The 22090-nt window shown below is 36.8% G+C and overlaps 1 protein-coding gene across 1 annotated transcript in view; it reads left to right on the top strand.

The window, feature by feature from the left end:
• The first annotated feature begins 5538 nt into the window (after nucleotides 1-5538).
• The window catches only part of ZBBX (zinc finger B-box domain containing), a 91403-nt gene continuing 74851 nt past the window's right edge, over nucleotides 5539-22090 (top strand). The window contains exons 1-5 of the mRNA XM_087861371.1: nucleotides 5539-5606; nucleotides 9797-9910; nucleotides 12220-12310; nucleotides 19172-19220; nucleotides 20345-20454. Of these exons, the coding sequence (XP_087717497.1) occupies nucleotides 5539-5606; nucleotides 9797-9910; nucleotides 12220-12310; nucleotides 19172-19220; nucleotides 20345-20454 (432 nt within the window). The remainder of the gene's footprint in view (nucleotides 5607-9796; nucleotides 9911-12219; nucleotides 12311-19171; nucleotides 19221-20344; nucleotides 20455-22090) is intronic.

Below are 22090 nucleotides of genomic sequence, written 5' to 3'. Positions count from 1 at the left end.
GGTATGGGGAAAAAATATAGAAAGAAAAATTTGTTACCATCTATTACATGGGAGCAATTTGACACCCCAAAGGTTTTCACCGGTGTTTAAATATATTGCTGTAAAATTTAGAAAGTGATCTAATGCCAAACAGTTCTTTCTCTAAATTTCCTTTTTATGACAGGTTAAGAGTGTGAAAGGGGGAAGAATAGGAATGATATGAATTAATCATTTTAAGTATGTAGGACAATATTTAGATTTCAAGACTTTAAAGGAGCTACCAGGACTGGGAATAAAACTGTACTTTCTGGCTTTGTCACTAATCTTGGACGGATGCCTTAATTTTCTCATTCCTGATATAGTCATAAATACCACTTACGCTAATAGTGGACTTTATGAGAATGGAGGGGATAGATACATATAAAAGGGCTTGGATTTCTGAAAGATGTGATTCATAAATTTAATGTTTTCATTGCTATTTGTAATCATATGAAATTTTCAGTTGATACAGAATTAATAATGATTGTATATTGATTTACTGTTGTGCCTTTAAAACATTTTTTTTAAGCTGTAGAGGAGTTTCTTTATAGTAGATCTGACCCAGAGGCTCATTATGTAAAATAGATGAAATCAGAGAAGCTGTGGTTTAAGAAAAGCCTTGATGCTCCCTCATTGCCTTCTCAAGGTAGTTTCTAAGGCTGCCCCTTCTGGGAACCCTGAGCTCTCTGGAGGTCCTTAAGGAGCCTCCTGATTTACAGGCCACAAGTTAGAGCCTTTTTGCTTGATATCCTGCAAATTAGGTGGGGGGGTGGAACTCTCATCATTTAATACATTGATAAACTGAGGCTCAGAGACCACTCTGACACAAAGGTCCTCTGAACTTAAACCTAGTATTTTTTAATATTACTTATCATTTTTTGTTGGCAAATACTTTAAAAAGATACCTCGCCCCTTGATGTCGGAAAGCAAACTTTCTTAATTGTTCCCAAGGGAACCTGCACAAGCAAGGTAAGAACTGGGTGACATGGGTACTATTTAGTACCCTGAGGCAGTATTTATCAGATATGTTGGCTGGCTGACAGATTGAGTGCAGCTGAGAAGTCAATACCTGATTTAGTTTCATGGCCTGTGCTAGGAGAAAATGGCGTATATATATTTAGTAGGCCACTCAAGCACAAGACATTATGCTAGGGTTCATGTATTATCCAGTCTTTTCCTTGGATTTTTCAAAAGATATATATATATAGTATCAGATAGTGAAAATATTAAAATATAATTCTTTTAAGAGTTTAAAACTACTATTTTTATTTAAATTCATTTTTTTAAAACATTTCTTTCTTGGGTCTCTAAGTACTATGGTAAACATGTTAATCCATCTAAAAGAGCTTGTTTTTGGATCTTAAACATATAAAGTAAGGAAAATTTCTTATTCGTTGGCTTTTAAGTTTTCGGGTCTAAGATGATCTGGGTCATTAGAATAACCAACTCATCTTAGATAAGTTCTCAGTTACAAAAATTGTCCCAACTTGGGTGCCTGGGTGGCTCAGTCAGTTAAGGATCTGCCTTCTGCTCAGGTCATGATCCTGGGGTCCTGGGATCAAGCCCCACATCTCGTTCCCTGCTCAGCGGGGAGTCTCCTCTTTCCTCTGCCCCTCTCTCCATTCTGTTCTACTCAGTGCCCCGTTGGAAGCCCACCTCTACCATGAGGAGAGAGAGAAGGCCCAAACCTTTTTTAAAAAACTGTCCATCTTGAAAACAGTGGTTTCCTAAATCTTCCATTCTGCTAATGGTGTCATGGCAAATTCTAGGAGACTAGGGCAACTCTTGATGAACGCTCTGAGTTTCTAGGATTATAAATCATCATAATTTCTTTGTTTCCATTCTGTGGTAGCCAGCCTTGATGCTTGGGCTGCATTCCCAGAATGGGAACTTACGTAGAAGGAGAATCAAACCATCATGGACCACATTAGGTCATATTATGTGTATATGTGTGGGGAAGAAAAAGTTTGGGGATGGAGAAATATGCAGTCTAATAAATCAGGTAATGAGAAAATTTTTCAAATAAGTATTAAAGTTTTGGTATTTAATTATCAGGGAAAAATGGAGTCACCAAAGGACAGGTGGAACTACAAAGTTTGCATAATAGAGAGTTTATCTGTACTTCCCTGATTCCATTAAGTGACTAAAAGTTTTGTCCTTGCTATTCTTCCTGCTGACATTGTTATATCCTTGCTGTCCCAAGAAAGGTGACTAATTCTCTTTTGGTTTTACGAAAGGAAACAGGCAGAACAGCATGACTCACAATTATAATCTTCCTTTTTTCTTCATACAAGAAAATTGGCTTATGTGTGTGACTTGATAAAACATTTAACTGAGAAGAAGCCTTACTAATTGCATTCAGTGAAGTGAAATACCCCCGAATAAGACCATTTCTTGGTTAAATCACATTATCAGCAGAGCTATAAATCTGAATCATCTCATCCTAATGAAATTTATACTTTTTTTTAAATTCATCTCAGTCTTCGTGTATTAGTTCAGTTTTATGCATATGTACGTATGCAGTTGACCCCTGAACAATGGGGGAATTAGGCACAGCAGCCCCCACACAGTTAAAAATCCACATATGACTTTCAATTTTTTGGGTAATGATAACAGTATGGAACTTTACATGAAAAACTTAGCCACAGTAGACTAGGGTCTAGCAGTTGGATTTCCAGGTTATAATCAAAAAGAGATACAGACTCTTTTTGAGTAGGATTATCCCTGGAGCTTTTTTTTTGAAGGTAGCTTTAAGTATGACAGAGGTTTTATCTACAAAGGGGTAGAAGATGCATCCACCCTTCCCCAAAGCAAACCAAATCTTCATTTCCAGTGGTATCTTTGGTTTTCTTTGACACTGATTTTAGCTTTGAGAGATAGGACTTGGTGCTTGAGTAAAGAATCTGAGTTAAATGTCCCTCGTAAGTATTTCCTTCTGTTGGAATGTTCCATGGTATTGTCATTGTGTGGCTTTCTCTTTCATTTTGAGTGCTTTGAAGGAAGACACTATGTCTTTTTTACCATTGTGACTCCATAAAGGAGTCCAAAGGAGTAGCTAATTGTTTGTTTATTGAAGGCACAAATACACTTAGTCCTACGATACATCCACAACATGGCTTACAATATAAAATTATTTTGTATAATTCCATTTTGGAATTATCTTCAGGGAATAAATTCCTTCAGAATTTTCTCCAAGGTAGTACAAATCTATCCTTTCAGGCTAGATTTGATTTTTCAGAGGTAGAGTAACTTGAAACTAGATTTGAATGAACAAAGTAATTGCTCTTGTTGGACAATATCATTTTTAGTTTTAAGAGAGGCACAGCAAAGTAGATCTGTGTGTTTGTTGGGTATATGATGGACTCTACAGATGGTTTCAAAAGAGGCATTCTTTAAAAAAGTTTTTTTTTTATTTGAGAGAGAGCACAAGCAGGAGGAGCTGCAGAGAGAGGGAGAAGCAGGCTCCCCACTGAGCAGGGAGCCAGACATGGGGCTTGATCCCAGGACCCCGGGATCATGACTTGAGCTGAAGGAAGAGGCTTAACCAACTGAGCCACCCAGGTGCCCATCAAAAGAAGCATTCTAAAAATGTTTTGATCAGTGGTTGCATCATTGAAATTACAAGAGAGTGTCCCAAAGGAACAAAACTGATGAAGTGCTTATTTGATTATGTAGACTTTGATGTTACAATAGCCTTCCATTTGGTTACTCCCGTTCTGATGCCTTCCCTCCTTAGGTTTCTGAGCAAAGCTTCTAGATTATTTTCTGTTCTTCTGTCTAAACCTTTCAGGGACTCTCATTAGCTAGAGAATAAATTCCAAATGCCTTAACTTTGCATTTCAAGCCACTCATTATTGGCCCTCAGCCTATATTTCCAAGTGTATGCGTACTTTTTCCCCTCCATGTAACTTGCACATCAACCAAATGGAACCAGTCAAAAAGCTGTTCTTTCTCATAGTGTGGAGTGTTCATCCAGTCCATATCATCTTCCTCTCCTCCTCCTCCTCCTCCTCCTCCTCCTTCTCTTCTTCTTCTTCCTCTTCCTTCTTCTTTCTTCTTTCTTCTTTCTACTCCCCCTCCCCCCCCCTCCTCCTTCTCCTCCTCCTCCTTCTTCTTCTTCATTTTTTAGTGAGGGGGAGAGGAAAAGGGAGCAAGAATCTGAAGCAGACTCCATGCCCAGCACAGAGCCCATCGTAGGGCTCCATCTCACAACGCTGAGATCATGACATGAGCTGAAATCAAGAGTTGGACACTTAACCAACAGGGCCACCCTGGCGCCCCCCCATATCTTCTTATATAAGCCCCCTTTCTTCTCAAAACCCCACTTTCAATGCTAACCAGCTCGAATTCTCTCCTTTCTCTCACTTCTTACATTATTACATCTAGTTTTATGGCCTTTATAATTTCTACCCTGTTTTATGGCTTTTATATTTAGGTCTTATAGGCCCTTTTTGACTCTTTGCCGTTTGAGCCAGAAAACAAATCTCCCTGGGCCTTCATTCCTTCATGCCTCTCAGCCCAGTGCTTTGCATATAGCAGAGACTTAGTAAATATTTATGGGGGTTGTGAATACATAAGACCACATATATAAACCAACAATATCAAATGGTTTGGCCATTTAAGACTATAGACTCTATGGTAATGCCTCTTATATTTCTTTAAGAGCGTTCAGAATTTGGAAATTTTTATTGGTATAAAAATCTAATAGTTGTGCATGTGATTCAGTAATTCAGCATTGCGGAGTAAATTATAGAACCATGAATAATTGGGATACTCAGGAAATAGTGTGTTCTGAATAATTTAATTTTCTGGTTAACTTGGAGTTGGGCAGAAAATCTTTTTTGTTCCATTTCTTGTTAAAAATTATTTCTAAATATGCTAATTTCTGATCTTAGGCAAAGCATCATTAAAATTTTCTTTGATGAATGAGGATATTAGAATGCCTTTGGGTAACTATTACATGCCTTTGGGTAACTATTACATACCTTAATTCTCATTTTACATTACTATATTTGGACAAAAAAAGGTTTAGAGTTTGGATTGTATCTCAAAAGTTCTTTTCTTTTCCCTATATTTAGCCATGGATATTATTTTTGGATGGGAACAAAACCTGATATCTATTTTTATATTCTTTACCATAGAAAGAGCCGGATTATGTTCTCTGTTTGTCTTGAGTGCATTCTTCACTTTCAATTGACTATTTCCATAGTCTTTTGCTATATAATTATTGGTAAAATTTTAGTTTCATCAGATATGCTTTATTTATAACTTTATTAGTATATAAATATTTATAAAATTTATATTTAACATATATATATTTATTGTTTAACCTTTCATTCAGCTTTTCCTCTTATAATGATTTTTATTTTTAAAACTTGCCCGAACTATATGTAGTTTTGAATTTGTAATTTACCTGCTTTACTCCGACATAATTCTTTTGACTGTTACTTTTTCAGAAGTTTTTGCAAATCACAATGATTTTTATATAATATTAAAACAGTGGGGAAAAAAAGACTGATCATGAACACCAAAGATTTTGTAGTTCTTCCATGGGGAAAACCTGGAAACTCTGTAAAGCTGAAATACAAGTAAGTGCTATTTATTACTTAAATAGAAATAATTGCTAATATTTCTGTAAGCTATAATTTAAAGTATTCTTTTTATATGAGGCAGTTTAGACTTGAGCTTAAATTTGTGAGTTCTTATCTCCATTTTCTTTACTTTGATGTATTTTATCTATTATAAATCTATAATAGTTTTTAAAATGAGTACTAAAATTATTTATGCCACAAAATTGAGGTGAAAAGTTTTAAGTAAACTTTGCATTGACTATTTAAGCAATCTAACAAAGTTACAAATAGTTTGTGACACTTGTTCAGAATAAAAGGAATCACCCTGAAGAAACTGAAAGACACTGAAATTTGGTTCAACAAGAAATTCAACTAGAACCAAGCAATTCTGCATATCCTGGGAATTTCATGACATGGCAGGAGTACTGGAAGTGTCAATATACTGTTTCCCTTTGAGGTCATCTAGAATCACTGGAAATTCCCAAGCCTTTTTCTCAAGTATCAATAAAGGCCAGCTGGTTTGGGTTAGGGATAGACTGTCGACTTTTAGTTTTGAGTTCCCTGAATCAGATCAATAGTCCTGTGGTTATTCAATGTCTTCAGAGTCTTCCTAATTCTTCCTTCACTTTTGAGATACTGTGTGTAAGAGCATGTGTGAACTGGAAAATGTTACACAAATATATGGCATTCTCAGCATGGTTGACCCTTGAACAACACGAGGATTAGGGGCACTGACCCCCTACCACAGTCAGAAATCCACGTATAAGTTTTGACATCCCCAAAACTTAACTACTAATAACCTACTCTTGACTGGAAGCCTTATGGATAACATAAACAGTCAAATAACACATATTTTATGTGTCACATGTATTATATACCATATTCTTTCAATAAACTAAGCTAGAGGGAAAAAATGTTATTAAGAAAATCGTAAGGAAAAGACAATATTGTACTGTATTTATAAAAAAAAAATTTGTGTATAAGTGGACCCATGCAGTTCAAACCCCTGTTGTTCAAGATCAGCTGTATTTGTTTTACCATTTTTGGTGGGAGGGGAGCTATCTAATTGCTACTATTACCAATTTTGCTTTTTGTGACAAAAGAAAAGGGGCATACAAACTTTGATTTTGGTCATACATTTCCAGTCTGTGTTTATATGTCTGTAAACCATTTATCCAAACATTTATTAAGTGCACATGTTCTACACACTGTGCTGGGGAATGGTGGCTATGAAAGTAAGGAAACACAACCTTTGCTCTCAGGTAGCTTGTAGAAGACAGAAATAGATAAAATCACGTTTATGAGATAGTGTGAAGTGTGGTGTGATGAGAAAGCACAGGGGGCTATAAGAACATGGCCCAAACTACTGGGTCAGGGAGGAGGAGGTCTCCAAGCTTCACCTGAATGATGCAGTTAGTTGGGTAGTTACTGGGGGAAACTTGTGCAAAGGCACAGAGACCACATAGTTTGGGAACTTTCAGACACATCCAGTGATTTATGGAACAGAGATTTATAGAACAAAGTTGGAGAGAAGGACAGGGTTTTGTATAGATAGTAAATTAATTTGTATGCTACATTAAGGAGTTTGGAATTTATTTTGGAGGTGGGGGGGATCACTGTTCCATGGCCTGCAAGTCTCCCTGATCCACCCATGATCAATAACCTACAGAAGCTAGGACAGGAACACCCACTCTATGGTAATTGTTCTGGAGTTCCCTTTGTCCCCCTTTCCTTATTCCCCTTGTCCCCCTATTTTCATTTGATACTGTCTTAACGATTATCTTAATCTTGTCTGATGTATTGGTGTTCTCCAGTTTTTGTCTTCCTCTTTCTCAGCCCCCAACTCATTTCAGCAGGTTGTTTCTGGCCCTTGGATTTGTTGGGTTGCCCTGGTCTCTGCAGGATCAAGCCTAGTTTTCCTCAGTGGTCCTGCCTGCCCTCTGGCTCTGTGTCTGAAGCTATCTCCAAGAGGAACCCTTGTCTTGTTTCACACCCATAGCATCCTATCAACTTGACCACTTGTGGTCAGTAAGACAGTCTTTTTTTTTCAGTCTCAGCCCTTTCCTCTCCCACAGTGGGGTTTTCAGAAACATTAAAAGTTTTCTAAGCAAGTGAGTAACACAGTCACATTTGTGCTCTTGAACTCTTCCTCTGGAAGCCATGCGAAAAGCATTGTGGGCCATTGAGACTTTGGGCAGGCAGACCAGCTCAGGTATCAGTCCTGAACTGTGTCCCCGTCCCATCCCAAAGTGATCTAGGCATCATTATCCTTCTGGTTGTCCAAGTAAGAAACCTAGGATTATCTTAGATTCCTTCCTTGTCCCTTCCCTGGTGAGTCACCTAATTCTGGTCAGTCTCCAAGTCCAGTTAATTTTTTTTCCTTAGATTTCTCAAATGCTCCCATTTTTCTCTCCACTGTCTCTATCCAGTCAAACCAGCATCATCTCTCTATTATTAGGATTACCGAAATAGTCTCCCGACTGGTTGCCTTGCCTTGCCTTTCAGCCTTGCACCCTCTAATTTCCCATTCTGAGTCAGAGTGATCTTTCTGAATAAAATGCAAGTCTGATCAATTCTTTTAAAATTCTTTGGTGAGTCTCATTGCTTATAGAATACAAATCCTCATCATGGCCTACATGGCTCTTTGTGAACTGGTCACCCTCCACTTCAGCAGTTCCATTTCTTCCCACCTTTCCCATCCTGCACATAATGCCTGGACCCACACATCACCCGTGTCCACTTATGCCCATACTTTTCACTGCTCTCACCGCTTCCCTTTGACTGGCTAGATTCTTTCATCCCTTAGGGCTCAGCTCAGACTTCTCTTCCCCCTGGATCTGCTCTTGTAGGCCCGTCGGCTGAGTGTGTGCCCTTTCTGTGTGTTCAGGTACCTGCACGTACTTCTGCAATGACAGCACCATTAGACTATATTTCACTTACCTTCAGGCCTGGCTGTTCCTGTCTGTACTAGAAGCTCTACTGGGTCTCCTGCCCTATCATGTACTATCACATGTCCTGTCATCACAGTGCCTGTTTGTGCTAGGGGCTAAAATACTCCTTGTGGGGCAGATATAATGGAAATAGTGCCTCCCCTCAGTATCTTTGCCAGCTTCTCTGAACCCTCTGGCAGGCTTTGCCTCCTTTCACTTTCCGTATATCTCCCTGGATAGTGTCCACTTGGGCACGTGTCTCTGGCCTGCTTGCCCTTTGGCGACCGCTTCTATAAATTAGTTCCCTTTTCTGATCTCCATTATTTTTATTTTTCAATTCCTTGCCATCGAATCCTTGGGTATGCACACAACTTGAATGTAGACAAACACTAATGTAGTAATAAAGGAAGAGATTTAAACTCATGATAGTAAAAGCTAGAGAACTAGGTTGGTGTAGACCTATGGACAGAGTCAGTGACTAATACTGACGAGAGACCAGAACTGTAAAATGAAGCAACTGGCTTGTGTTAAAATTTTGATGAGCTTCAGATAGTATTATCAAAATCTCTTGCACAAGAATCTATAAGAGGGCTCCTCTCTGTCCTCAAAAAAGTTCTTTTCTTATTGCCTTCCTTCCGAGGAAACATTAGGTAGTGTTGGCCCAGTTCCCATTCAATCCTTTGATGGCTCCTCTACTGAGACCCTCAATAGGTGCTTTCTCCCTAATAGGCCCCAAACAGGCTCTGCTCGCTCTCTCTCTCTTCTTGTATTGTACTTGTACAGCATAAAGGTAGAAATTTATTGAAGGTTTCTAAGATGATCAGGTCAGCAAAAATGTGTATTCTGTCTATAGAGAAAAAATAGTTATTTTAACAGTATGCTTCAAACTACTTGAATTCCTTAGAGGAAAGATAGTATGAAACTTAGAAAATATTTTTTCTTTGCTTTCTATTTGTATAGCATAGATACCTGTGCATATGTAAAGGCAGAGTTCATATGGAAAGTGAATTATGATTTGAAACCTCTAGCACTGTAATAGGAAAAACATAAATCTGAGATTTGAAGAGATACATATGTTAAGGAGAATGTTAATGGAAGGTAATGCTAACTTTAGAAACCGTATTTCACAGAATGCAAAAGAAGTAATTAGAAAACTTCATCACTTACTTACTACTCATAATTTTAATTAAGGGCAAAAGATGATATAAAATTATTTTGCCTTGTTTTTTTTTTGTTTGTTTACCACAAATGAACATTCTGTGTTTAACTCTTACTCAGGAATGCTCAGGAACTGAGGATGGAGAAGATCCAGTTAGAATTGGAGAACAAACAGATGGAAAAGAAGCTACAGGAATTCCAATCAGCTCGGAGCAAAGAAAAGGAAGAAAGAGAGTAGGTGACATTTTTAGGGAATTTGAGAGGAATAAACTGAATTGGGTAAAGAACTATTTCATATATTAATATGTCATTCCAAAAAAGATCTGCCCCGAATGAATAATTTCGGGCTTTTCCTGATGAACAAATAGTATTAAATTTCTCCTACTTTTTCTATTTGTGTCCTTTATCTAAGGCATGTTGCTTTTTAAAATTACCATTACTTCTGTCTCCTTTAAACTTTATTTGATCTTACACTTTCTTATTTCTCTTCTTACATGACTCTTCTGAACCATTAAAGTCTGGGATGTTTAGCACAGCAATGCAGAAGTTGGCCTTTGCTCTCATAAAGCTGCCATCCTTAGGAGATTGTGTTTGTGTTTAAGGTCGTTTTACTTATGAAAAGACTTTGCGGGGGCAGGAATTTACATGTTCATATATAAGAACCATTCACACCCTCAAGTATGTTTAAAATATTTTTAGACAAATGTGTTTTAGCTGAAATTTTATTGATGAGCACTCTCGAATATTGTGCTTTGTATCTATACTAATTTTACTGGGCATTTTATAAAAATAATAAATGTAGATGATAAAAGTCAAACAGAACTAATAGTTATATCATGGAAATTATTTCTTCTTAGCTCTAGGCTGACTCCCAGCCCATTTGTAGCTCTGTTTTTAACAATTACGTTTTTTTCCCCACAAATATCTTATCTTTGTATAAGCTTATGTATATGTATGTTATGTGTATGAATGTGTGTTTGTGTATATTTCATGTCTTTTATGTTTTTACAAGTGAAATTATCTATAAAATGATTCACACCCTATTTTTTTTACTTAATACATCTTAGCACTCTTCCCATATAAGCATGCAATTGATCTCATTCTTTTAATGGCCACATAATATTTCTTTGTGTATTTTTCAGATCTTTATTAAATTTTCTCTATTTTGTAGTTGTAAGTGCTACCATGAACATGTTTCTACGTAATATTTTTGCTTACATATGCAAGAGTATCAAAAGGTTAAATTTTAGGTCAAAGTGTATATGCAGTTTACATTTTGGTAGATATTGAAGAAATTGTCTTTCAGATAGGCTTCAAAAATGTACAGCTTTCTCCTACAGAGGATAACAGTTCATGTCTCATGTGCTTTGGCTGGTGCTAAATATCACCAGGCTTTTTGTATTTTAATTTTGCTTTTGTTTGGTCTTATCAAATATCCAAGTGATATTATCAAATATCCATGCAATACCTTCTGAATCATTAAAGAAAATTCAGATGTTTACTATAGCTCTAGTAGTGTTTATCTTTAAAGTCTGATTCTTTGAAGAATATTCATGACACATAAACACACCTTCTCTAACCAGAGCATTGATTTAATCAAGGATCTCAATGGCGTATGTCATCCCAGGTGACAAAGTATATTGTATATTTTGCTGCTCTTCTTTTAATGATCCAATGAACTTAATTTGCACTTCTCAGTGGCTCATGAAATATTTGTGAACCAGAGTTCCTGAAATCAGCCCCAAAGTTGGGTTTTCATTAGCTGAGGAACCTTTTCTAGATGTTTTTTTTAAATGTTCTAGAGCTTGACTGAGTTTTCAGAAGAGGTAAGTGTTCTTCTAAGGTCACGTAGATAGTGAATGTCACAGCCAGAAAGAGAACCTGCCACTCACTGGTCAGGAAGATAGAAGTCCAGTGTTCTGACCTTGACTTTATTATTTATTGTCTGTGTGACCTTGGGCAGGTTTTTGTCTCATTTTTTAAGTGAGAATTGGACCTCTGCCCTGTTGACTTCAAAAAATTTTGTGAGACTCAAAAGTGCTTTGAAAACTAGAAATTAAACAGTTTGCCTTCTTTGTCCTCTCTGTTACCTTTCAATGTGGGAGCTGATTTGTAGTTTTAAATATGGAATTCATCAGTTAGTAGATCTGCCAAATATTTTGGGTATTGTTTTGCTTCCTTTTCCTCTTTACATTTGTAGACCCTTAGCTTTTAAAACTGCACGACGATCTGTAAAGTTTCCTATAACTCAGTAAAGCTATCTTTAATCATCATAAATGTCTAAAAAATGACATCCTTCATCTGTGTTTGGACACTTTACTTTTATTCATTTCTTTTCAAAAGTTCCAAATAGGGTAGAGTTATATTTTAGAATTGCTGAGGATATCATGGCATTATTGATATTTCATTTTCATTTTGCGGTGGTCTGTTACATGTTAATGACTGAATTTCATTTCTTGAAATATGCAAAATATATTTGTTTTCATTAAAAGGAGAAATGTATTTAGTAATTACATTTTGTCTTCTGTTTATATATATTGAAGGTCAAGTGGATATCACTGGAAATCTGGACAAGTGGGAAAATTGGGTAATCAATCACACATGATGTCACAAAATAAAGGAAATATTATTAAGGTAAGAAAGTACCATTTGGCTCTCAGGGAATTTACTCAGTGAAGAGATATAAATTAATTTTTCAGATCTTGTATTCCCTTCTATACTTAAGAACCTACTCTTATTTTAACAACTGCATATTATTAGATTTTGATGAATTTTTATGGGTTAATCTGTAGCTTTCATAATTCAGATATATTTCATTTTTCATCTGCAAGATGATTTTTAAAATTCACCTTGAGTTGAATTTTTCTAAACTGAATTTTTTTCGTACAGTTTAGTCCTGGTTTCAAGTATGTGAAATACAAGTATGTAGTTTTATATTAAGGTGAAAATTAAGTTATTTGATGTAACGAAGGACAGACTTTTTTCTGCCTTTTTATTATATCGCATTTAATAGTGTTTGTTTTGCTTGAATAATAATTATTATTATGCTATTGATTCCATGTGTGAAGATACCCAAGGAAAACTGCTTTCAGGTTTCCCAGCTGTAGAATTGCTTTATCTTTACTATGTATTATAAAATATAATATTACATTATATTTAGGATTAAAACCAGATGAGTGATTTTATGTAAGGAAAGCTGTTTGTTTCTGGATTGTTTAGTACAAGATCCGCGACTCTGTAAGTTTTAACTTATATAGCTTTTTCTCTTTTATATACCTTTTTCTCTTTTATATACCTATCATTAAACTTCCTTTGGGCCAGTTGACATCCCTAAACATCTTACCTGGTGCTTCTAACCTTTTTGTCTTCAAAAAAGTCTTTTGCTCTTTAGTGTCATTCTCTTACTGAGATATGTTTCTTTAATTTTTTTTTTAAAGATTTTATTTATTTATTCGACAGAGATAGAGACAGCCAGCGAGAGAGCGAACACAAGCAGGGGGAGTGGGAGAGGAAGAAGCAGGCTCTTAGTGGAGGAGCCTGATGTGGGGCTCGATCCCAGAACGCTGGGATCACGCCCTGAGCCGAAGGCAGACGCTTAACCGCTGTGCCACCCAGGCGCCCCTGTTTCTTTAATTTTTAGATTAAACTTTTTATAATCCACTTCCCACTTCTCATGGTCTTTTGAGATAGTGTTCCATGTTTCAGATGTAATTGAAATATAATATATTAAAAATGCTGACTGATTACTGACTTATTTATTCAATAGCAATATTAAGTGCCTCCTTTGTCACATAGTGCATTATCCTTGTTCTCAAGGAGATCCTCATCTAATGTGAAACAGAATGCACATATGAGATTAGGAAAAGTCAGTATGTCATTTTTGTCATAACCATTTAGTGTACGAACCATCTGTGTTTGGGAAAAAATACTTTGGTTCTACAAATAGTTGAGAGTCTCCTAGATGTCTTTGTAAGGAAAAAATGATGAATAAATCGTAGTGCCAGGCCCCACGAACCTCATAATTGAGTGAGATGTGAAAGCATGGGGTTTCGGAAGCTCTAGAAGGTGGGTGTAGAAAGTGAGCCAGGGCAGGAGAGAATACCAGAGTTCAGAGTCTTGACTCTTTCACTGTGGGAATGGAATTCCCTGACAGCTTTTGAGCAGGAGGATAGCAAGATTAAGGTGATGATTTGTGGTGGCTGATCTTGTTTAAATATCCAGTGCATTAGGAGTTTATAAATAGAGGATAGAACAAATGATATTGAAACAATTTTCATCATGTCCCACATCAATAAAGAATGTATTTTGATCATGGACTTTTCTATACATGAACTTTTTATTTATTTATAAATAGAATTTATTTATATACATGATAGTGTACTAATATATCATGTATGTTGTAAAACAAATTATGGACATTATTTACAGCTGACATAAACTTCGTTTCTACTTCCTGGTCTTTTCCTGAGCTCCCTCAGGTATGCATACATGCTACTTTGGAGGCCACTAGAATAGAGGCAGAGAAACTATTTAGAACACTAGTAAAAGAATCTAGAGGTCAAATGAGAGTCTGAATTAGAATGTAGCAGAAGAAATATGAAGAAAATTATGGGACCAAAAAAAAAAAACAGTGAGAAAGGAAAGGAGGAAATCAAATGTATAACTGATATCAGGCTGATTGACAAGAGGAAGAATAAAGAAGGAAGCTGAAAAAAAAAATTGGGATTTAGAAATCCCTCCCACCCTCCTTCTTTCCTTCCTCCTTTCCTTCCTCCTTCCCTCCTTTCCTTTCTTCCTTCCTTTCTCCCTTCCTCTCCTTATTTTCCCAGCTTTATTGAGGTAATTGACAATTACAATTTTAAGATATTTTAAAATGAAACGGCATGACGATTTGATGTACATATATACATTGTGAAAAGATTTCACACATGGGGTTAATTAACACATCCCACCTCGCATATTTACTCCTTCCTTCCTCCCTCTCCCTCCTCCTCCCCCTCTCCCTCCCTCCCTCCCTCCCTTCCTTTCTTTCTTTCTTTCTTTCTTTCTTTCTTTCTTTCTTTCTTTCTTTTCTTTCTTCTTTTTCTTTCTTTCTTTCTTTTTCTCTCTCTCTCTCTCCTTTCTTCCTTCTTTTCTTTTCTTTTCTTTTCTTTTCTTTTCTTTTCTTTTCTTTCTTTTCTTTTTCTTCCTGGTGAGGACATTTAAGTTCTACCTACCAAATTTTGAAGATTTAGAGTTTTGTTTGACTTCTTATGTGTTAGTTGAAGCCAAGAGAGTAAATGTGCTTCTTAAGAATTAATAAAAAGGAGAAGAAAGGTATAACGGATAAAGCTCAGAAAGGGCAGGTATATGCTCAAGGAATATGGAGGTAAAATAGAACTTTAATACTAATAATCACTATCTATTTTATACCAGTCAACAGTTTAGCTGCTTTTCCTTTTTTCTCAGTAAGTGCTAATATCACTCTTAAGAGGCAGTTGCTATTTTTCCAATTCCACAGATGAAGTAATTTAACATCAGAGAAGTTCACTTGCTCAAGGTCAAGCGTCAGGGCCAAGATTTGGGAATGCAGGCTTTCAAGCTGGTTCTCAGGTGATTTGCCAGCCCTCCAGTAAGGGGAGCCTTAGAAGAGGAAGAATGGTAGAATCAAAGTAATGTAATTTCATAGAAAATGAAAGTAAAGAAGGGTGTTTTGACTGTGATTTTAGACCAGTGTTTCCCAACAGGGGTTAGTTTTGCCCCCCAGGAGACATTTGGCAATGTCTGGAGACGTTTTTAGTTATTGCCGCCAAGAGGGTTTTGGGTTTTGGTTAATGATAGATAGTGGCTACAGGCCAGGACTGCTGCTATGTGTCCTGCAACACACTGGACAGCTTCCCCACCAAAGAATTATTTGGCCTAAAATGTCAATGGTATCAAGGTCAAGAAACTCTGTCTTAAGTCTATATTGATTAAATCCTGACTCATTTCATTAGCTCTTTTAGGCAAGTCACTTAACTTCTCTGAGCTTCTGTTACCATATTTGTAAACATACATAACAATACTTGCTTATTAGTGTACAGAGTTTTAAGCGATGTTAAGATTTTATGTGTGAAACCAATTGTAACATTGGCTGAAAATCACATTAAAATGTTTGTGGCGAATGAGAATTTTTTTAAAAACACTGAATTTGATTTGATGTTAGATGGAAAAATATATATCAAGTGGTTACAAAAAGAAAGGTGGGTGGCAGTGAGTAAAGACTAATGTTGCAGTGACCATGAGAATGGTGGGTGACCTCTTAAGGATTTAACAGAATCAAGGAAAGACTTTATTACAGTTGACACAGGTTTGAATGGTTCAGGTCAACTTAATACGCGATTTTTTTCAATAAATGTATGTACAGTACTATAAATTATTTTTTCTTCCTTATGACTTTCTTAATACCATTTTCTTTTCTCTAGCTAGCTTTATTGTAGGAATACAGCATATAATACATATAACATACAAAATATGTGTTAACCAACTATTTATGTTATCCATAAGCCTTCTAGTCAACAGTAGGCTATCAGTAGTTAAGTTTTGGGGGCCCAAATCAGTGCCCCAGCCCCCATATTGTTCAAGAGTCAACTGTATATTGTTTATTAGAATCAGAAACATGTGAGCCAGTTTGTAGCTGAGGGATGGACTCACTAGTGGAGGAAAGATATGCAAATGAGAGAGGTACCAGTTGCTGGGGTGTAGTCTTTGAAGAGATGGCTCCTTAAGAAGGCCTTGACCAATGGAAGGAGGACACTGTATCTGATAAGAAAGATGGAAGAGAAAACAGGTGGCAGTAAAGGTAAAATTTTAGAGTTGTAACGCAGGAAGCCATGGAAAGATTTTGATGGGAAAGCCTCAACGTTCGTAGTAAATTTGAAGGCAGGATCATCTGCTCACAATAAAGAGGGGGAAATGGGGTGAATTTGAGTCTTTTGAAATGGAGAAAGTTTGAAGTAGCCACTGTGGAAGTCATGATTGAGGATGAGCTCGAAATGAATAAGTAGACTGCTGAGGAGCCATAGGAGCATGGATTTGTAAGGGACCCAGTCAGGATTATTTCATCACAATGGTAGGTAGATGGAGATAGAGGTCTAAGAGGAAGGAGGTAAGGTGATCCTGGTAAGCACTGAGAAGCTCTGAGTCTGGGCTTTTGAAGGTGTGGCCATTCAGATCACAGCTTAGGTTGAAGGTTTGGTCATAATGGTCAGGTGGCTGAAGAGGCACTTAGATGTTCATAGTAGTCTGCATGTTGGAGGGTTTTCAGCATCAGGGGGTCAGGTGAACATGGACATTGAAGTCTCCATGATCATCACCCAGAACTGTGATGGAGAGAAATACTGAGCAGATTGCTACAGTTCAGGTGGAAGAGGATCGTGGATATTGATAAAGGCAGTCAGTGGATGGTGAGGCCCTTCAGCAGAGGCATCTTTGCTGAAGGATGAGATCAGAACAATATTCTGGAAGCAGCCCTGAGGAGCAAACAGGGAGAAAACTTTTCTTCTCTCCTGGTGAGTGCAAGGGAATAGAAATGGAGCTAGTTCCTCTGGAGAGTTCTCTGGAAAAGGTTGTCTGAGGAAAGGTGGGTCCAGTTAATGTGAACCGTTGCAAGAGGTATTTCTAGGAAAGGTTTCAGGCATAGGATAAATAACTATTTAACAAGGGTTCTATGGACTAGCAGGGAACCAGGATAGAAGGACAAGCAGTAGAAAATGGCAAAGGTTATGTAGCTAATTAAGAATAAGAATATTTGAAAAGGTGGCTCATGGGAGGAATGTGGGCCCAGCATGGCCAAATAGGGCATTGGTGGGAGTTTGGAGGCATTTGTCAATGCCAAGGAGGCTGATGATGACAGCGTAGTCTGACTCCGATGGTCCAGGTGACGTGTTGGTATGGTACAGGCACTAAGCTTCCCTGGCCCCTAATGACACCCCTTCAGCACCCACTGGTGGAGGCATAAATGGCTTAACAAGGCATAGGCTTCAAGATATCAAATTCCTGATGTTTTGGATAGACACTTATGTGTATATACATGTATGTATGTGTATATACATATGGATGTGTGTGTTATGTGTATATCCCTGGTCTGACCCTACCTGACCCTCAACTTTTTCAAACAGATGAAAATAAGACTTAGGAGGAAATTCTATCTGCCCAAAAATAGCAGGTAGCTGTTTGTTCACTGAAATATTTTTATGCAGTTTGAATCATTTGAAGCAAATTTGGCCATATTTATAGAGCCGGAAAATATTCACAATAATAAAAACAAATTATAAAATTTCCCTAATAATGAGTTCAATTTGCTTTGGCATAGCCATCCTGCCCAGGTAGCCTATAACCACATCAATCATGTTGCAATTCAGATGTATCATTATGGTAATAATATTGGATAATTTCATTATGAAAAAAATGAGATTAAATTATCTGTAACTTGTATAACATTTTTAGTTTAAAAATAAAAGTGTGATTCACATAAAAGTTGATTATTTCAATCCTATTTTCTTTCTGCTGTGTTTGGTACATAGCATCTGAGCAGCTACTTAAAGAATGTGAACAAAAAAAAATGCCCTTTTGAAGCAAAACCACGAGATTCACTGAGAATAATTATGCCTAAATTTTCAAAGATGACTGCAGTTGGTACAGCCATCGACATAGAGGCAACTGTTGTTCTCATATTCTCATGTACAAATTGGGCAATTGAGCATGCAAATTGCAAATTGAAAACTAGGCATGAATTGACAGGGTCTGTATAAATGTGCACCATTCCTCCATGCTCGTTTGTGTACTTTGAATGTTGGTTTTAATAAGACCAAGGCAAGTATGTACAGTTGGTGAGTCTATTTTATGTCTTAAAATCTAAAGATCCAAGGATTTTAAGTGACTATTTGAAACACCTAAGAGCAAAGCTTATTTACTCAATATTTTGGCTGTAACTTCGAAAAGTCAGGGATCACAGCTAATATATTGAAGGTAAAATCTATGATGCTTAAACATGTGGTTCTCCAAATTAGACAAATAAGATAATATTGGCTTCTACAGTTATGTAAGCAGAGTGGCTCAGTCAGAATTCAGTTTAGATTTAGTCTACACAAATATTAGACTGTGTGTTTCAGAAAGATCAGAGATAGAAAAGGCTTACTGAGCCTTTACAGTATTTGAATACTAGTGCTTTCCTAAAATAATTTCATGATGATATATAATTATTTTTGTTCAAAACATAATTTATGGAATATTTTTAAAAGTGGTTTAGATATTTCCAAAATTTATTTTCTTTTTTTGATATTTTCTCTTAATTAAAGGCTCTATATATGCTTTAATCATGATTTTCTATTAATTTTATATTATTCTCTCAAAATGTTTATTTTGCTCAAGATGCACTGAAACGTTGTAGCTCTCTATCATTTTTGTTCATAACTTAAACTTTCTTTGAATAAGAGAATGTATACCTGACAAAAAATATCTATTTCATTAATACAGCTCTCTGCTGGAAAAGTGAAATTAAAATTACTGAAAGAGCAACTTCAAGGTAAACAGTTTACGGGGCGCCTGGGTGGCACAGCGGTTAAGCGTCTGCCTTCGGCTCAGGGCGTGATCCCGGCATTCTGGGATCGAACCCCACATCAGGCTCCTCCGCTATGAGCCTGCTTCTTCCTCTCCCACTCCCCCTGCTTGTGTTCCCTCTCTCACTGGCTGTCTCTATCTCTGTCGAATGAATAAATAAAATCTTTAAAAAAAAAAAAAAGGTAAACAGTTTACCACTGTGTTATTAGATCCTAAAGATATAACTTGTTTTCTTTTTCATTTGAATTACATAGACAATTAAAGTGCTAGAATTGTTCGTGCAGTATAAAGATTCTAAACCCCAAAATGATGACTCTGATATGACTTTTGATATTCAAATTCATTTTACTTATTTGCTGGGGGGGCAGCCATATTTTATGTTAAGAAACGTCAACTTAAAATATGAATATAATAATAGCATTTTCCAAAGTGAGGACTTCGATAGTACTGTTCTGTAACTTTATTTATATAATCTTTTAACCAGGAAGATAATTGAGCAGTATGAAATTATATATTGAACTTGTACTCGAGGAATCTAAAAGAATATTGAAAACGGCTTTATATTTTAATAAATTATTTCACAATAGCAAAACCCAAGAATCAATTTTGAAGTCACGGTAATTCCAAAAGAAATAAAATTTTTATAGAGGATAAGTACTTTTAATTTAAATGGATAAGACAATTTGGTAGAAAAAGTTCTGGAGATCTATGTGACATTTATTAAGGAAGGTGGTTCCCTATGAGCTTCATTTAGTTTGATCTGGAGATGGGACAGAGTGCCATAGAGAGCCTATCAGGAGCATAGTTTTTGACATTCTGTAATTTCACTTATCCAATTCAAGTGAGTTTTTAGCAGAATGGGTGTGGGCAGGTATGTGGCCTCTGAGGTCACAGGGGACTGTGAGGGGGATTGTGGTCTCCACGGGTTACTGGGAAGAGTAGACTTGGCTGCACACCATTCTTACAGAGCAATTAATATTTAAGTACTCTTTGAGAATTCAGAAATGTGCAGAAGTTCATTACTTTATCAGTCAGAAAACTGAACATCATATTTTAATGTGATTGACCTGACATTTTTTTTTCTTCCAGAGCCAGTGAAACCAACACTTAATTATAAGATGGCCAATCCTTCTGAAAGCGAAAAACCCAAGATAAAAGGGAAGGTTTGTGGACAGTGTGAGAACAAAGCTGCTCTGCTGGTATGTGCACTATAAAGATATTAGAACATCACTTTCACATGGCCTCACTCACCTCTCCCAACTAGACCTGCTCTGGGAGCCAGATACTTTTCCTTCTCTGCCATTGCTAAAGGGGAAGTGTATGTCCCGCCCCATTCAATGCACTGCATCTCACCCTCTCATTCCAGTTTAAGGATATCACCTACCTCCTTTCCTCACTCTCTTGGATCATGCCTATCAGCACACAAACATGCTGCAGTACTTTCCAAACCAAAATGACAACAAAAGTTCTTCCATGAGCACCGCATCTCCCTCTGGCCCTTGTTAGTCAAACTTCTGAAGAGTTGTCTACACTTCTTCATGGTCTCTCTTCCTGTTCTCTCTCTTTTTTTTTACTGAGATACAATGTACTAACTATGAAATAGAGAGACCTTAAATGTGCAGTTAGATGCCTTTTGACAAATCTATACACCCCCATCAATATAATAGAATACCCCTGAGAGTTCCCTTGTGCCTTTTACAATTAATTTCTACTACAAAGCCAGCTATTGTTCTCATTTTTAGCACCATACATTTAGTGGCGCCTATTCTTGAACTTTATGTAAATGGAATGATAGGGTATATATTTTTCTGTGTAAGGCTTCTTTTGTTCCACATGGAGATTCACCCATGTTATTACATTTATTAGTAGTTTGTTCATTTGAATTAATGAGTAGTACTCCATTGTATAATATACAATTTATTTATTGGCATATTGAATGACGGGTTGTTTCTAGTTTTTGACTGCTGTGTTTAAGGCTGCCAAGGACATTTATTGCAAATCTTTTTTCCCCCTCAAATAATGTTTTGTTTAGTTTTTTTCCTTAGAAGTTCTGAAATGAAATTGGGAAAAAAAAAAAAAAAGAGCCCCAAAATGGGTTCTGACAGTTCTCTAGCTTCTCATTGTTGCTGATTTCATGAACTTAAAAAAAAAAATACGCCAAAATACACCAGAATTTAAAAGTTACCATTTTAGCCATTTTAAGAGTACAGTTCAATGGTGTTAAATGCATTCACACGGTTGTGATGCCATCACCACCATCCATCTGTAAAACTCTTCCCATCTTACAAAACTGGAACTCTGTACTAATTGAACAATAACTCGCATTCCCCGCCTCCTGTCAGCCCCTGGCAACTATCATTTTACTTTCTCATTCTACTTTCTGTCTCTATGAATTTGACTATTCTAGGTGCCTCATACAAGTGGAAGCTATGGTATTTGTCCTTTTGTGCCTGGCTTATTTCACTTAATCTCTTTGGGCTTCATCCGTACAGTACCATGTGTCAGAATTTCCTTCCTTTTCAAGGCTAAATAATATTCCATTGCATGTATATTCCACATTTTGTTCATCCATCAGTGGACACTTGGGTTGTTTCCACCTTTTGACTATTGTGAATAACGCTGCATTGAACATGGGTATGAATATCTGTCCAGGTTTCTACTTTCAGTTCTTTTGCATATGTGCCCAGAGTGGAATTGCTAAATTCCCATTCTCTCTTGAACCCTCTCCATTCAGGACTGGATCTCTATCCAGCAACTGCTCCTACCAAGGTCACCAGTAGCATCCATATTCTTAAATACAGTGGCCAATTCTCAGTTCTTATCTTAATCTATCAG

The sequence above is a fragment of the Ursus americanus genome, chromosome 4, assembly GCF_024610735.1.
Source record: "Ursus americanus isolate L20-20 chromosome 4, mUrsAme1.1.p, whole genome shotgun sequence".
NCBI classification, from domain to species: domain Eukaryota; kingdom Metazoa; phylum Chordata; class Mammalia; order Carnivora; family Ursidae; genus Ursus; species Ursus americanus.
The sequence above is the reverse complement of the archived record's forward strand: the minus strand, read 5'-3'. Positions and strand labels throughout refer to the sequence as shown.